Source organism: Tursiops truncatus, chromosome 6 (assembly GCF_011762595.2).
Source record: "Tursiops truncatus isolate mTurTru1 chromosome 6, mTurTru1.mat.Y, whole genome shotgun sequence".
NCBI classification, from domain to species: Eukaryota; Metazoa; Chordata; class Mammalia; order Artiodactyla; family Delphinidae; genus Tursiops; species Tursiops truncatus.
This window is the reverse complement of record NC_047039.1, coordinates 25,790,659-25,809,217: the sequence shown is the minus strand read 5'-3', so window position 1 is coordinate 25,809,217 and position 18,559 is coordinate 25,790,659. Positions and strand designations below refer to the sequence as shown.

At 36.6% G+C, this 18,559-nt stretch overlaps 1 protein-coding gene across 4 annotated transcripts in view; it reads left to right on the top strand.

Annotated features, from left to right (window-relative positions):
- Positions 1 to 18,559, top strand: part of IARS1 (isoleucyl-tRNA synthetase 1) — an 84,321-nt gene that overhangs the window by 7,941 nt on the left and 57,821 nt on the right. For all 4 annotated transcript variants that reach the window (XM_019940483.3, XM_019940484.3, XM_019940482.3 and 1 more), the window contains exons 5-7: positions 1,833 to 1,915; positions 5,322 to 5,439; positions 9,517 to 9,664. In XM_019940483.3, the coding sequence (XP_019796042.2) occupies positions 1,833 to 1,915; positions 5,322 to 5,439; positions 9,517 to 9,664 (349 nt within the window). The remainder of the gene's footprint in view (positions 1 to 1,832; positions 1,916 to 5,321; positions 5,440 to 9,516; positions 9,665 to 18,559) is intronic.

The window sequence follows — 18,559 nt, the reverse complement described above, 5'->3', positions numbered from 1 at the left end:
GTTTTATGGTTCCTTGTGCTTTTTATGATATGTGCCCAAAAGAGGGGTTGATAATCCTCTTTAAAGGAGTTTTTGGCTTCCATCTTCAACTCCATTACTTAAACTGTTAGCTTAAACTGAACCCTCTCCTTTCTGATTTCTATGTGCTTGATTGGTCTTCCATGTTTAATCTACCTACCCACAGTATATGACAGGAATCATGCTGTCCTAGCAAATAGATTAACTTGAATGTCGGCAATAAAAAAATTCAGATGTTAAAAACAATTCACATTTGTACCCATTGTTTTATATTGACTCCCATCTTGCCCACTGCTTCTCTTTGTAATAGAGCTCCCACAACTGGTACATTTTAGTAACCGTCTGGTGCCGGCAGAGCTCTTGTCCTCTCTTACTCTGATGTGCTTAGGAACAAAGGTCCTCAACTCCCCCATTCCTCAGTGGCTCTCAGATTAATATATATATATATATATATATACACACACAACTTAAAAACATGTCTGGCTTTTATTTTTTTCCATCTTTACTATCTTACCACTTTGTCAAATTTGCTATTCTTCAGAATTCCCTCAGTCTTCCAGACTTCAAACTTTAATCATCATGATCGATTCAAATGTCAAATCCTATCAAGCCTTTCTTAGTATCTCTTATACTAAGTATCTTTTATACATTTCTTTTCATTCCTACAACCTAGTTTCTCACCCACCATTGTCTTTATTTCTATAAGAATCTACCAATTGGTCTCTTGCTCATGTTCCTTCCACTTAGCCTGCCAAGTTATTTCTCTCAAGACTGTTCATTGTACTCTTCCTGCTTAAAACTTACCTTCATTGTTGAATGAAATCTGATTTCATCAACCTAAAAATCAAAGCTCCTCAATTTTCTCCTAACCTAACTTTCTTTAATCTACCTTTCTTGCCTGGTCACCAGTAGGGGAAAATCCTGATGATTATAACATGCATATGGGCTTTTTTTTTTTTCTCCCCCCAAAATGGTATGAAGAGCCTCTATACCCATCACCCACTTCCCAAAAGCTAACACCTTTAATAACTATCGTATAATTATCAAAAGCAGGATTAACATTGATACAATATTATACACCTTATTCAGATTGAACCAGTTGTCCCACTGATCTTTATTTTTGATGCAAGATCCAATCTAGGAGCATAGATTGCATTTAGTTGTCATACCTCCTCAGTCTCCTTCAATCTGGAACATTCCCTCAGTGTTTGTCTTTCATGACCTTGTCACTTTTAAAAGAATACAGACCAGTTATTTTGTAAGAAGTCCCTCAATGTCTGATGTTTCCTTATGATTCAGTTTAGGTTATACATTTTTGGCAAGAATTCCTCAGAAGTAACATCATCCCCTTCTCAGTCTATCATATCAGAAGGCCTATGATGCTGATAAGTCTCATTGGTGTTGTTCACTTTGTTCACTAAGGTGATTCTGTCAGGTTTCTCCATTGTAAAGTTGCAGTTTTTCCTTTGTAATTAGTAAGTACCCTGTTTCTTATCATACTATGACTCAGTAATTTTAGCAACCATTGATGATTCATGCCAGCAACAGTTAGACGTGTGTTTGCCAAATGGTAGTTTTGGTAGACTTTTATAAAAGAATGTTAATACTTGTAAATAACATTCCCTGCATATAGAATGAATGCCAAGAAAACTTGTTCTTAACCTTGCAAAATGTGTTGTTTACAGTATACATTTACTTGAACCATTGATCTGTTTTTCCAAAATCATCATATGTAGTGATAATAGAAGTAAAACAAATAGCTATACAATAACAAATACCATTGTCTAAAAACTCTAATATTCATATTTTTTAAGTCTACTATTACCAGACTTGGCCGATGGATTGACTTTGACAATGACTACAAAACTCTCTATCCACAATTCATGGAATCTGTCTGGTAAGTTTATTTGAAGTTGAAATATAATGACTATTTTGTTATATTAGTTAGTAGAGATGCTCTAGCATGAATCCACTTGTTTTCAGATCCACAATTATCTGAAATCTTTGGGGATGGATTTGTTTTGTTTCTGTTTTTAAAGACTTAATTTTGCTGTGAACCTAAAAATGCTCTAAAAATATAAAAGAGGAAGATATACAGATTTCCCATGTACGCTGTGCCTCCACACATAGCCTCCTCCATTATCAACATCCCCCACCAGAGTGGTACATTTGTTACAATTCATGAATCTACCTTGACAGATCATAATCACGCAAAGTCCAGAGTTTACATAAGGGTTCACTCTTGTTATGCATTCTATGGATTTGGACAGATGTGTGATGACATATATCCATAATTCTAGAATTATGCATTGCCGTAAAATTCCACTGTACTCCACCTATTCGCCCCTTCCACCCCTAGGTTTATTTTTGAATTCAGTAAATTTTGGATTCTAGAAAGGTATTAGGTTATCCATATGTTCTGTAGTACTTAATGGCCCTAGCAGATTGAGCAGCAACTTCTAATCAATTTCATTAGTATTTCTATATCAGAACATATAACTCTTCACACTAAGTAAAATAAATGAAGAATATAAATGGCCTGATGTGAGTTCAAGGTTTTTTTGTCAAATTAATTAGTACCAAATTTTAGGAAAATTAGGTTTCAGAAATGGGTTTGTTTGTTTGAAGGAATTAAGTCTAAGAGATGTGTACTTGAATTTTTTACTAAGAGAAGTTGTATATGCAGTCACTGTTTCATGAGTTTCAAAATGAATTTTGCTTCCTTTTACTATTATAAGACAACTGTTGCAATGCTAGTCTTTTTTTTTTTTAATCTATTTTCTTTATTTTTGGCTGCATTGGGTCTTTGTTGCTGCATATGGGCTTTGTCTAGTTGCAGTGAGTGGGGGCTACTCTTCGTTGTGGTGTGCAGGCTTCTCATTACTGTGGCGTCTCTTGTTGCAGAGCACAGGCTCTAGGCACGTGGGCTCAGTAGTTGTGGCACACGGGCTTAGTTGCTCCACGGCATGTGGGATCTTCCCGGACCAGGGCTCGAACCCATGTCCCCTGCATTGGCAGGCAGATTCTGAACCACTGCACTACCAGGGAAGCCCAATGCCAGTCTTGATAGGTGATTTAACCTGAGCCTCCTACAATTGTCTGAGAATCATTATGTATCATTAATGGGCAAATAGTTATTATGGTTGCAAAATGACCTATGTATATAACTCAGGCCTTGAGGGAGTCCTACTTTTGTTAAATTATGCATGATTACAGGTGAGTTGCAAAGCTCTTTTGTAGGATACATATTTTTGTGCTGCACTGTAGGTGCTTGTGCCTCTTACTGTCATCCTATCTACCTGATTACATTTCTTTTAGTCAAGATCTGTTGCACATGCTTGGCACGTGCCTTTGCCTTTGAGGAGCTAGATACCGTGGGACAGTTCTCAGACCCTCTGACTCTGATGTGCCCCTGTGGGTGCATCTCCAGACCCATGTACCCAAGGGTGAGAGCTGATTAAACTCTCTGACATGGCAGAAACTTTGGACAGGGAGGCTTCCCATTTCACTGAGTAGTTGGAGTTCTCATGATTAGGGCATTCTAAAAAGCAGGGTTTCTCTTAAACTTCTGGAAAAGAAGGTACTCTTTATGCTCTAGATCAGGACAGTTTAGCACTTAAATGTGGTTAGTATGACCAAGAAACTGAATTTCTAATTTTAATAAATTTAAATGAGCACATGTGGCTAGTGCTACCATGTTGGACAATATAGCTCTACATCAGACTTCTTAATTTACATAAAACATACTTGAATCGGGGGAAAACCATTTTCAAAGCCTCTTGCTATTAGAATGTTAGTTATTCCTGAGGAACGTGTTGGCATATAAATAAGGCATATAGACCTAGGGTGAATATTTAAAAAATAGTAGGAGATACATTTAAAATGATAACATTAATTTAATGGTGATAATTTAGATTGAGTTGGTGCTTTTGAGTATATAAAGTACTTCCACTTGAATTTTCTCAGATGATCCAGAAAGTCCTGTGGATTGGGTTAGGACCCACTTTGAGGTAAAGGCAAGTGGTTGTGACTTGCTTGAGATCACACAACTAATTATATGGCTCTTAGGCTTGAATCTTGGTCTTATGATGCAAATCTGACAGTTTTCCTCTGGTCTCCGGTGAATGTCCTTGCATCAGAGTATATAATTTAAGATTGAGTTTAAACTTGGGAAATTTGTTACAAGATGTCACCTTTTAGGCTTTATCCAAAGCCAAAGGAATACGATGAAAATACTTGCACAGTTTTACATAAAAATGTATTTTAACAAATGGGAGAGAATTTAATTCATTTATTGTGCCAAGTACATAGGAATCGAACTGTAAAAATGAGTTAAAGACAAGTAAGGATTCCTACCAAATGAATTCTGGCACCCAGTTGGGAAAGGTGAGTAGTCACCACAGGAGAACCTGGGATGACTGTTTTCCAGTGTCTTGCTACATTTAGCTTAGAGCAACATGTTTAAGTGTTTAATAAAAGTTTTTGACTGACTGTAGGAGAGATATCTCATCCTAATCCCAGTGGTTTATACTTTTTAAATTGCCTCTGTAAAACTGTGCATTACAGTGAAATTTAAGCAGTATACCAGAAAACTATTAAGAAAAACAAGAAGTCTGGGCTTCTCTGGTGGTGCAGTGGTTGAGAATCCACCTGCCAATGCAGGGGACATGGGTTCGATCCCTGGTCCGGGAAGATCCCACATGCTGCGGAGCAGCTAAGCCCCTGCGCCACAACTACTGAGCCTGTGCGCCTAGAGCCCGTGCTCCGCAACAAGAGAAGCCACAGTAATGAGAATCCTGCACACCGCAACGAAGAGTAGACCCCGCTTGCTGCAACTAGAGAAAGTCTGTGCGTAGCAACAAAGACCCAACACAGCCAAAAATAAATAAATAAATAAGTAAATTAAAAATTTTTTTTTAAAAGTCTGAAATCCCAACCATAGTTAACATATTGGTGAAAATCTACTTTTTTAGCACCTCTAAAAATGTAAATGTGTATACTGATACATAGTTTTACATAATTGGTACCTCATTGTACAGTATGGTGTCAATTGCTTTTCTCAGTCAACATCAAGTCATTAACACCTTTCCATGTCAACAGTTATTTGCACTTTTAATGTCTACATAATATCTCATTATACTGAGCTGTTGTAATTTACCAGCTATTCACCAGTTGAGAGACATTGTGTTTCCACTTCTTTGGCTGTGAGAAACTCTACAGACAGAAACTGGCATAAATGTTTGCATTTGGGAAAATAGAATTATGGTTATGTAATTGTAAAATTCTGTCTCTTTACTTGCCAGGTGGGTCTTCAAACAGCTCTATGATAAAGGCCTTGTTTATAGAGGAGTGAAAGTCATGCCCTTTTCCACTGCGTGCAATACTCCACTTTCCAACTTTGAATCTCACCAGAATTACAGGGTATGTGAAATGTCATTGGTGTTAAGTTATGTACTCGGAAGTTAAATGGCTGTGGTGATCATGGTAACTTAGTCCCAGTGTGGAATGTTAGCCGGGGGAGTGATGTGAATGATGTGTCTTAATGTGATAGGTTTTGCTTGTTTTAACCATATTTTTATGCCTCTCTTTGTTTAATAAGTCCAGCTCTGCTCTATTTTCCTCCAGTCACTGTTTCATAAGGGTTACAGCTTCGGGTGTTTTTGTGCCTCATCTGAGGCTTTGTAATATCATTTATTTGTTAAAAGTATTTGGAGGAAGATCTGATGTGCAATTGGTGGTGTGTTATGATCGTTGATGAATGGAATAACTTGCTGTCGTTGGTATAAGAGTTTAGACGTGTCTGTTGTCTACAAAGTGTACTGCTTTACCTTATCCAGGGAGATAGTAAAGACTGTAAGTCTTCAGGAATAAGAACTATCTGTTCTCATGTGTGTATATTCAAGGGGTGTTTTATTTCTGAGTTTATCTAACCCTCTTTGTTTTTAAAGGATGTTGATTTGTTTGGAATTCCATCTCACGGCTAAGGTTTGGAAAAGAGAAATGTGCTGTAAATAAACAAACTGTGTATTTACCTGCATGTCATTATTATTAACACTTGCATTTCAAAAGCACTTTTCGTCTTGCAGAATGCTTTCAACATCCCATTGGATCGTTGCATATCCTTGTGAGGTAGGCATGATGATGCCTGCCTGTTGTCCCCTAAATACCCTTCTATGGCAGTGCTCATGTTATTATGTTTTTTTAATAAAATATTTTAAGCACATAAAAGTGTAGAGAATAATATACTAACTATTGAGTACCAAAGACTTAAGTTTTGTCAAATCTTAATATATTGCTGTATTTGCTTACTTTTTAAAAACACTTTAACATGGAGAATTTCAAGCATATACAAAAGTAGACAGAATAATTAATTAACAGAATAATTAACTCCCATGTCCTATCGTGTATCCCCTACAATCTCTGGTCAATCCTGCCCCATCTACACACTCCACTTACTTCTCCCAGACCCTTTTTCCAAAGCAAATTTTAGACATATCATTTTATCAATAAATAATTCATTATATATCTTCACTAGATAAGAAATACTTCTTTAACATTACCAGAGTACCATTATCACACCTTAAGAAGTCATCATCAATCATTTTTAATGTTCTTAATATTAAATATTCTGTAGTTGTTTAACTCCTGGATATCATCAGTGTTCACATTTCTATTTGTCTCATAAACAGCATCCTTTTTTTCCCTCAGGTTATTTCTAGTTGTTTTTTTTGGTTTGTGTTTTCTTGTTTTGTTTTAATCGAGACATAAGGAAGGTTCATACACGGTAATAGTTGTCTTTTAGGTCTGTTTTAATGTGTAGGGCTCCATTTCTCTTTCTATGTTTTTCTTTTTCTTTTTTTTTCCCCCTTGCAAATTGTTGTTTGGGAAACAGATATTATCTTGTAGTTTCCCACAATCTGAGTTTTGATGATTACATCTCCATAATCTAACATTTTCTCTGTCCTCTGCATTTTATAGAAATAAGTACTTCTTTTTTTTTTTTTTTTTTTTCGGTATGCGGGCCTCTCACTGTTGTGGCCTCTCCCGTTGAGGAGTACAGGCTCTTTTGGGGAAGGAACTAAGGTCGTGCAAGCCTCGTGGCGTGGCCAAAAAATTAAAAAACAAAACATGGGTTTCACTAAATGCATCCGTTGTTGATTTCAAATACATCAAATGTCACAGATAGCAGTTGATTAGTTTTGTCTGGTTCTGTACTTTGAAGAAATGGAAAGATCCACTATGTATTCTTCTGTTTCTGGCTTTACTCACTCAGCATTATGTTTGTGATAGTCATCCATGTTATGTGTAGTTTTGGGTCTTTTGTTCTAATTTCTGTGTAGGTGAATATACCACAGTTTGTTTATTTACAGCACATTTCTCTTTTCCATTTCCTTCTTCACATCCTGATAGGTAACCACTATGCTGAATTTGGTGTTTCTTTTTCATGCATATTTTTATTATCTATATAAGTATCCGTAAGCAGTATTTAGTGTTGTTCGCAAGTTTTTAAATCTCATTCATTGTATTTATTCTGCATTTTTCTTATTATTTCTATTTATTCTTGCCTTTTATACTAAACATTGTTTTAAATTTTCTTCATATTGATACATGTAGCTTTAAGTTTATTTTTAACTGCTGTATAGTGTTTCATATAACAGATTACAATTTATTTATTCATTCTTTTGATAGATATTTGAGGTGTTCAGAGGGCACAGCCTTTTTTTCTTTTTAAATGGTAACAATTGGTGTTGCTCCAAATGTTTTGTAATATAAATCCTGTGTACTATGCTGGAATTTTGTTTGGTAACTAAATTTTTACATGTTAGAGTCCCATTATAGCTTGTTAGGTCCTAGGGTTTTCAAAGTGTATACTCTTCTATAAGTAAATAAATACATTCTCTTATTGGGAAAGAGCAAGCTGTATGGAACTAAATTGAGTTACAGAAGAAAGTCCTTCCAACTTTTCCAAAGGTAAACCAACTTGTGGTATATAAAAATATTTATTTTTTATATTGTCTAAATTTTTAGTTTTTAGAAGTCTGGTTGATGTGATTATTTATGAGGCTTATGCTCATTGTGGAAAATTTAGAAGCCATAGAAGATATAAAGAAGAGGGAAAAAAATTATAATCTCAGTACCCAAAGGAAATCACTATTAATGTTTTATTTAGAGTTCTCTTCAGTGGCTTTTTAATTTTTTTATGTTTATTACTATACATACTAAAATTAATAATTTTTATATCTTAGTACCTATTTCCTGGTTTAATAAGACAACATTTTTTTGCTCCTCCATTTACTTACTCTGTTCCATATACTGGCACAAAATGAATGTGAAGCCAACACCCAGATAAAGTTAAAGAAGAACCTTGTCAAGCAACCTGTGAAAAGCTCTCCCTTCTCATGGTCCCTTCAGTTTAGCATGTATCCCCCCACTCCTCTATAGCAACCACTGTCCTCACTTCCAACCTCATTGTTTGCTGATTCTGTACTAAATATAAATGGAATTGTACACTTTGTTCTTTTTTTGCATCTGGCTTCTCTTGCTCAAGATTATGTTTGTGAAAGTCATCCATGTTGTGTGTAGTTGTAGATCATCATTTTAATGACTGTCTAGTATTTAACTTATCCATTCTATTGTCGATGGACATTTGGGTAATATCCAATTTTTGGCTCTTATCAGTAGTACTACCGTGAGCATTCTGGAACTTGTCTTTTGGGGAGCATATATACACATTCCCAGGAGTGGGATTATTGAGTCATAACGTATACTTACATTTAGCCCTAGTACAAGAGTTGGCAAACTTTGTAAAGGCTAGATAGTAAATATTTTAGACTTTGTTGGCCAGATCTTTCAGTCCTGTCAAAACCATTCTTAGGTCTTGGGCTCTATAAAAACAGGTAACGGCCAGATTTGACCCATGCATGGACAATGGTTCATTGCCTCCCACTCTAACCCCAAAGGGATTATACTTCCACTAGACAGTTCTGATGACACTGCATCCTTGTCAGCACTTAGTATTTTCTGTCTTTTTTCACTTTGGCCATACTATGAGTGTGTACTAAGGATTGTGTTTGTTTTTAATTTTTGGCATAATTTCAGACTTCCTGAAAAGTTGAAAAGAATTCTCATATACCCTTCAATTCAAATAAAGAATAACACTGTTTTCCAAAATCGTCATTTTATTGACCTAATTCTTTATGGACTTGTTATAAAATAGATCATTGTAATAGTGAAACCTCATTTATGTATCCCACTTGCTACACTATAAATGTTTTATTTGTGACTACTAAGGTAATTATTAAAGCATTTTCTTTATATAAAAAGTGTATTTGGAATTTCTCTCTTTGTATTTTCTTTTTACAAATATGGCAGATTTTTTTAAAGCTCAGTTTATTCTGAAAATAAAAGTTTATTTTATTCTTTAGGATCAGTTCGTTTTTCTTCCATGTCTACTATTATGGAATCTGTAAAAGAATACTTTATTTCATTTTATTTCAGGATGTTCAAGATCCTTCAATATTTGTAACTTTCCCTTTGGAGGAAGATGAAAGTATATCTTTGGTTGCCTGGACAACTACTCCCTGGACTCTACCTAGTAACCTTGCCCTGTGTGTTAATCCAGATATGCAGTATGTGAAGATTAAAGGTAAGTGTGAGCCTGGTTACTTATGATCAATATGAATAAAATAATTTTAATGAATTTTGGGAAAGAATGAAAGGTTACATTTCTTCCCTTTTTTTTTTTTACTTTTTTAATTGAGGTATAATTGACATACATTATGTTAATTTTAGGTTTACAATAAAATAAACATTTGTGTACCTCATGAAATGAATACCATAGTAAGTCTAGTTAACATTCATCACCATACATATTTACAGAATTTTTTTCTTGTGGTGAGACCTTTTAAGATCTACTCTCTCAGTAACTTTCAAATATGTAATACAGTATTATTATTATTATTTTTTTTTTTTTCCGATATGCGAGCCTCTCACTGTTGTGGCCTCTCCCGTTGCAGAGCACAGGCTCTGGATGCGCAGGCTCAGCGGCCATAGCTCATGGGCCCAGCCACTCCGCGGCATGTGGGGTCTTCCTGGACCGGGGCATGAACCCGTGTCCCCTGCATCGGCAGGTGGACTCTCAACCACTGCGCCACCAGGGAAGCCCTGTAATACAGTATTATTAACTATAGTTGCCATGCTATAAATTATATCCCCACGCCTTATTTTATAATTGGAAGTTTGTACCTTTTAACTCCCTTTACCCATTCCACCCCACACACACACATACACACCCCTGCTTCTGATAACCACCAGTCTGTTCTCTGTATCCATGAGGTTTATTTTTGTTGCTTTGATTTCATTCTTATTCCACATATAAGTGAGATAATATATTATGTGTCTTTCTTTGACTTATTTCACTTAGCCTAATGCCCTCAAGGTCCATCCATGATGGGGTGTTTTTTGTTTGTTTGTTTTTGCGGTATGCGGGCCTCTCACTGTTGTGGCCTCTCCCGTTGCGGACCACATGCTCTGGACGCGCAGGCTCAGCGGCCATGGCTTACAGGCCCAGCCGCTCCGCGGCATGTGGGATCTTCCCGGACCAGGGTACGAACCCGTGTCCCCTGCATCGGCAGGCGGACTCTCAACCACTGCGCCACCAGGGAAGCCCCATCCATGATGTTTTAAGCAGCAAAATTTCAGTCTTTCTTACAGCCAAATAGCATTCCATTGTACATATACATACCATATTTTCTTCATCAATCCATCCATTGATGGACACAGGTTGTTTCCATAATTTGACTATCATAATTAATGCTGTGATGAACATGGGGTGCAGATATCTTTTCAAGTTATTGTATTCATTTTCTTTGCATAAATACCCAAAAGTAAAATTACTGGATCATATGTAGTTGTATTTTTAATTTTTTGAGGAACCTCCCATACTGTTTTCCATGGTGGCTACGCCAGCTTACATTCCCATCATCAGTGCAGAGATTCTCTCTTCTCCACATCCTTGCCCACACTTGCTGTCTCTTGTCTTTTTGAAAACAGCCACTCTAACAGGTGTGAGGTGATACCTTATTGGGGTTTTGATTTGCATTTCCCTTATATAACTGGTATTGAGCATCTTTTCGTGTACCTGATGGATATCTGATTGTCTTCTTTGGAAAAATGTCTATTCAGATCTTCTACCCATTTTTTAAATTGGTTTGGTAGGTTTTGTTTATTTGTTTGTTTGTTTGTTTTACTATCAAGTTGTATCAGTTCTTTATATATTTTGGATATTAGCCCCATATCAGCTGTATGATTTGCAGATATTTTCTCCCATTCAGATGGTTGCCTTTTCATTTCGTTGATTACTTTTGCTGTGCAGAAGCTTTAGTGTAATGTAGTCCCACATTTTTTTTTTGTTTTTATTTTTGCTTCTGTTTCCTTTGCTTTTGTTGTCAGAGCCAAAAAAAAAAAAAAAAAAAGACATTGCCAAGACCAATGTCAAGAAGTTTATCAACTATGTTTTCATCTAGGAATCTTATGGTTTCAGGTCTTATGTTAAAGTCTTTTATCCATTTGCGTTAATTTCTGTGTATGGCATAAGAGAGTGGTCCAGTTCTCCCAACACCATTTATTGAAGAGATTCTCCTTTCCCCATTGTATATTCTTGGCTCCTTTGTTGTAAATTAATTGTCTTATGTGTGAGTTTCTTTCTGGGCTCTCTGTTCTGTTCCGTTGATCTATGTGTCTGTTTTTATGCCAGTACCATACTGTTTTGCTTACTAGAACTTTGTAATATAGTTTGAAATCAAGGAGTGTTGTGCCTCCAGCTTTGTTCTTCTTTCTCAAGATTGCATGGACTATTCAGGGTCTTTTGTGGGTCCACATAAATTTTAAGATTGTTTATTCTATTTCTGTGAAAAATGCCATTGAAATTTTGATAGGAATTGCACTGAATCTATAGATTTCCTTCAGTAGTATGGACGTTTTAAAAATATTAATTCTTTGAATCCATGATCATGGAACACTTTTCCATTTATTTGTGTCTTCCATTTTTTTCATCAATGTTTTAAACTTTTCAGTGTCTAGGTCCTTCATTTCCTCTGCTAAGCTTATTCCTACATATTTTATTCTTTCTGATGCAATTGTAAATGCAATTGTTTTCTTAATTTCTCTTTCTGGTAGTTCATTATTTGTGTATAGAAATGCAACAGCTTTCAGTATATTGATTTTGTATGCTGCAACTTTACTGCATTTATTTATTTTTATTTTTTAAAATAAATTTATTTTTATTTATTTTTGGCTGCATTGGGTCTTCGTTGCTGTGCGTGGGCTTTCTCTAGTTATGGCAAGCAGGGGCTACTCTTCGTTGTGGTGCACGGACTTCTCATTGCAGTGGCTTCTTTTGTTGCAAAGCACGGGCTCTAGGTGCATGGCCTCCAGTAGTTGTGGCACACAGGCACAGTAGTTGTGGCTCGCGGCCTCTAGAGCGCAGGCTCAGTGGTTGTGGCACACGGGCTTAGTTGCTCTGCGGCACGTGGGATCTTCCCGGACCAAGGATCAAACCTGTGTCCCCTGCATTGGCAGGAAGATTATTAATGACTGTGCCACCAGGGAAGTCCCTCCATTTATTTTTTAGTTCTGAGATTTTGGTGGAGTCTTGAGTTTTCTATATGTACTATCATATTATCTGCAAATACTGAGTTTTACTTCTTCCTTTCCAATTTAGATACCTTTTATTTCTTTTTCCTGCCTAGTTGTTCCGGCTAGGACTTCTAATACTATGTTGAATAAAAGTGGCAAGAGTGGGCATCCTTATCTTGTTCTTGATATTAGAGGAAAAGCTTTCAGTTTTTCACCAGAGTATGATATTAGCTGTGGGCTTGTCATATATGGCCTTTATTATGTTGAAGTACATTCCCTTTAAAAGAGGCATTTTTAGTAGAAGTTGTTCAAGTAATTTTATCTAGCTACAAAGAGAGATTATCAGGATAAACTTGGGGTTTTTTTGTTTGTTTGCTTGTTTGTTTGTTTTTGGCCACACCACACAGCTTATGGGATCTTAGTTCCCCAACCAGGGATCGAACCCAGGCCCCCGGCAGTGGAAGCATGGAGTCCTAACCACTGGACCGCCAGGGAATTCCCAAGGATGTTGTTATTATCAAGTAACGGAAAAATCTCTTAACTCCCTGGGTTTGTGTGAAGGCAGGGCCTGGATATGTATTGTTTAGGGCTATGCCCTTATAACCCATTACCTAGAACAAAATAAGTATTCAATAAATATCAATTAAATGAATGAATGCTTAAAAAGTCTTATCATGATAGGAGGAAATAAATAGACAATAGATGGGTCACACTAGAAATAGAACACAATTCATTAAGGAAAACTGAGTTGGATACAATATTAGAGAACATCTAAAATTTTCTCAGAAAGTTGCTTAAGTCATGCTTAATTATTATTTTAAAAATATTCTTTATTTTGATTTTTAAATAGACATCAGTATTAGTAATCAGGACATAGTTTATACTTATAACTTAATAAGCTTATTACAAATTATACAAAAAATAAATGTATTTACTAGAAGCAGTAAAGCCGTTGGGGCTGGGAGGTAGCATGAACTCTCTGGTCACATGTCTTATGATTTATTGTTTGGGAATCTGTTCTTAGGTATGTCATAATCACTCATATGTGCTAATAACCCTGGGGAAATTTGCCTTTTATTAAAATTTCTTAGAAACCCAGAAAACCTCTACTAAATAATTTTCTAGTAGTGAATACATAGGTATGGTGTTATGTAGCAGGATATGTTTTGGAGGGAGAAATCTGATAATGAGTTTCAAACAGCACAGCAAAGCCAGTTAGCTTCCAGTGTACTTCTAAAGCTGGAAATAATCCAACTGTTTGGGCCTCCTGAAAGGATAACCATGCCTGTTTCATGTTGGTGAATTCCAAGGCTTGAGGCAAGGGATCCAGAAAGGAAGCCATAAGAAGTGGACAGAGTGAAGGTCAAGAGTATATTTTCAGGAGTTTAGAGGAAAATAATATAAGAAAACATGTGGAACACATCTTAGTTTACTGATTCCTACTCCCCTCTTTTACATGTCCAAGCAACTAGTTTATCTACTTATTTCCCTTGGCCTAGGAAAAGGACTATTTTTTTACCCAGAATTTCCTTCTTGGTCCAGTGTAGAAGTAAATACTACTTTTTTTTTTTTTTTTTAGTTTTTTATTTAATTTTTCTTTTGTATTAGACTATAGTTGATTTACAATATTGTGTTAGTTTCAGGTGTACAGCAAAGTGATTCAGTTATACATACACATATCTATTCTTCAGATTATTTTCCCATATAGGTTATTATGGAGTATTGACTAGAGTTCCCTGTGCTATACAGTAGGTCCTTGTTGATTATTTTATATATAATAGTATGTATATATGAATCCCAATCTCCTAATTTATCCCTCCCCCCAACCTTCCCCTTTGGTAACCATAAGTTTGTTTTCTAAGTCTGTGAGTCTTTTTCTGTTTTGTAAATAAGTTCATTTGTATCATTTTTCAGATTCCACATGTAAGTGATAACCATATGATATTTGTCTTCCTCTAACTTACTTCGCTTAGTATGATAATCTGTAGATCCATCCATGTTGCTGCAAATGGCATTGTTTCATTCTTTTTTGTGGCTGAATAATACTCCATTGTTTGGTTTTTTTTGATGTAGAGCTGCATGAACTATTTTTTATATTTTGGAGATTAATCCCCTGGCGGTTTCTTCATTTGCAAATATTTTCTCGCATTCTGTGAGTTGTGTTTTCCTTTTGTTTGTGGTTTCCTTTGCTGTGCAAAAGCTTTTAAGTTTAATTAGGTCCCATTTGTTTGTTTTTGTTTTTATATTCATTACTCTGGGAAGTAGATCCAGGTATTGCTGTGATTTATGTCAAAGAGTGTTCTGCCTATGTTTTCCTCTAAGAGTTTTATAGTATCTGGCCTTACATTTAGGTCTTTAATCCATTTTGGGTTTTTTTTTCTGTATGGTGTTAAGGAGTGTTCTAATTTCATTTTTTTACACGTAGCAGTCCAGTTTTCCCAGCACCACTTAGGAAGAGACTGTCTTTTCTCCATTGCATATTCTTGCCTCCTCTGTCATAGATTAATTAATTGACCATAGGTGCGTGGATTTATGTCTGGGCTTTCTATCCTGTTCCATTGATCTATATGTCTGTTTTTATGCCAGTAACATACTGTCTTGATTACTGTATCTTTGAAGTATAGTATGAAGTCAGGGAGCCTGATTCCTCCAGCTCCATTTTTGTTTCTCAAGATTGCTTTGGCTATTCGAGATCTTTTGTGTTTCCACACAAATTTTAAGATTTTTTTTTCTAGATCTGCAAAAAGTGCCACTAGTAATTTGATAGGGATTGCATTGAATCTGTAGATTGCCTTGGGTAGTATAGTCATTTTGACCATATTGATTCTTCCACTCCCAGAATGTGGTGTATCTTTCCATCTGTGTCACCTTTGATTTCTTTCACCAGCGTCTTATAGTTTTCTGAGTACAGGTCTTTTGCCTCCTTAGGTAGGTTTATTCCTAGGCATTTTATCCTATTTGATGCAATGGTTAAAAAGAAAAAAAATTACATTTCTTTTCTTCTTTTAATTAATTAATTATTTTTGGCTTTATTGGGTCTTCGTTGCTGTGCGCGGGCTTTCTGCAGTCGTGGTGAGCCAGGGCTACTCTTCATTGCAGTGTGTGGGCTTCTCATTGCGGTGGCTTCTCTTGTTTCAGAGCACAGGCTCTAGGCATGCGGGCTTCAGTAGTTGTGGCACACGGGCTCAGTAGTCGTGGCTCGTGGGCTCTAGAGCGCAGGCTCAGTAGTTGTGGCGCACAGACTTAGTTGCTCCATGGCAGGTGGCATCTTCCTGGACCAGGGCTCGTGTGCCCTGCATTGGCAGGCGAATTCTTAACCACTGCACCACCAGGGAAGTCCTACATTTCTTTGTGGAGTAAAAATAGAAGTTTTTGAAAAAGTATTAGATTTAATCAGAAAAATAACCTCTAAGAGCATTTTCATTTCTGATTGAAAAATTAACACAAAACATTAAAATTAACACAAAAAAATTAACGTTGTACAGAGATATAAAAAGTAAAAATTTCATATACTTTTCAGATTATAATACTTTTATACATCATGCTCCTATTACAGATGAAGAACCTGAGATTCGAAGGGGGTGGCGTATCATTGCTATTAGGAATCTCCAGTATGTGTTTTCTCAACACCGCCAAGCAATTAAATCAATTCAAGCACTAGCTATCTGGAGCTTGAGTCAGATATCACAGGTCAAGAGCTTAGTCCTACAAGACTTCCCCCTGCCACTGCAACCCCCCCGCCCCCTTTCAGATGTCAGTCACAAGTTCCGGTTGTCACCTGGGCTTCTCACCAACCCATGACGCCCTCCTTGGGTCCGAAGAGCAACTCACAGAACTCAGAAACATTGTACTTACTAGATTACTGGTTTATTATAAAAGGAGATTGTAATGGATACACATGAACTGCCAGATGAAGAAGTGCATAGGGTGAGATCTGGAAGGGTCGCAAGCACAGGAACTTCTCTCCCCAGAACTGGGGTGGGCTACTCTCATAGCATGTGGATACGTTCACTAACCTGGAAACTCTCCAAACCCCATCCTTTTGGGTTTTTATGGAGGCTTTGTTACATGGGCACAATTGATTAAGTCATTGGCCATTGGAGATTGAACTCAATCTCTGACCCCTCTCTCCTCTCCAGAGGGGGCTGGAGGTGGAGTATGAAAGTTCCAACCCTGTAGCCATGTGCTTGGTTCACCATCCTTAGGTTACCTAGGGGTTTTACAAAAGTCACTCCATTAACGTAACAAAAGACACCTTCCCACCACTTAGGAAGTTCCAAGGGTTTTAAGAGCTCTGCCAGAACAGGGATTAAGACCAAATATATATTTCTTACTCTATATCATAGTATCATAGAATTGGTACCAGAACTTGAGAACTTTGTACCTTTCAAATATTTCCTGGTGGTCAAGTTAACCATAGTCTTGATGAGGCCCTTTCCATAGAGATTTATATGAAAAAAGAAGGTTGGTACCTTCAGGTTTCTATAGTTTATGGGGAGCAGGGGGAAGTCAGGGAAAGAAAAGAAAAACTCATAGCCAGAAAAAGAATCCATCTTACAAGACAGTTAACTTGATTCACAATAGCTTGTGCTATCAAGGGAAGAATATTGAGAAAGGAATGGAAAAGTGTTGGGCGTCAGATATTTTTATCATTGTTTAGCTGTGCCTTAGGAGTAGCTAAGACCAAGAGTTGGTTTCTAGCGATATCAACTGGGAAGGAGCTGTTTCCACATAGAGCCTGGCTCTGGTGTCTACTGCTGCTTCTCCCTGCAAGTGCATTTCTGTCTGTTATAAGTTTCCTGAGTTGCCTGTGGATCATGGCCATTCCGTAGTAAGCCTGACAGCCATAAAGGCCATCTGGCTGAGATTTCAATCATGTCATTCATCTGCCTGCATACAACTCTTTTACTTCTTGTGTTCTTGTGTACCATGTGTTCTGTGTTTTATTCAGAAAATATAGACTCCACTTATAATGAAGTTCCTGTGAGGTCAGAACTGGTGGATGGCAACATTATTTGTGGTAGTTTTTCAGTGAATTGCAAAGGCCTTCACAAGGATCCATAGATACTCATTTTTCTTACAGCCTTAGTATATTCTTAGGTATAGCTTTAGTATATTCTTGGGTATGTCATACTTTACATGTGGGCGTTTAAATTAGCCTAAATTTTTGTAAGGCAATTTGTCAGTATCTATTAAATTTTATATGTTTATGCATTTGTTTCAGCTTTTCTCTTCCTAGGATAGTATCCTTCAGAAATGTTTCCAATATGGGTACAAAGACATGTATAAGAATATTCGTTATCCCAGTATTCATAGCAGTAGCAATTTGAAAACAGTTTAATTGTCTAGCATTAATTGATATGTTAAAAATAACTTGTACCTCCATAAGATGGAATACTATAGAAGCTATTTAAAAGAATGAGAGAATCTATATGTGCTAACATATGAGAAAATGTTCACAATGTATTATGTGAAAACAAATTACAAAACTGTATTGAGTTATATCCCATAATTATTAAGTTACATGTTTACATAATATGTATGTTGATATATACGTAGAAAAACACCTGGAGGAATAGACACTGAAACGATAGTGTCGAGGCGGGGGCGGGGTGGGGTGGGGAGTATGAGATTATGGGAAACTTTTACTTTGTGATCTCTTCTTGGTTTGCTAATGTTACGGATTTTAAGCACTCATATATGTTACTTTTGGTAGGAGAAAAGATTAATTTACTTAAAATGAATAGAGGTGCAGTTAGCAACAACTGATGAGCTGCCTTAACAGCATTTGATGTTTTTGTCTTTTTCGTATTTGGAAAGCACGTGTGCCCTAGCATTCTTTGTGGTGTTCCTCTGTCAGTGCTGAGCACATTGGATGCAGGTGATATAGGAGCCCCTGGAGGGA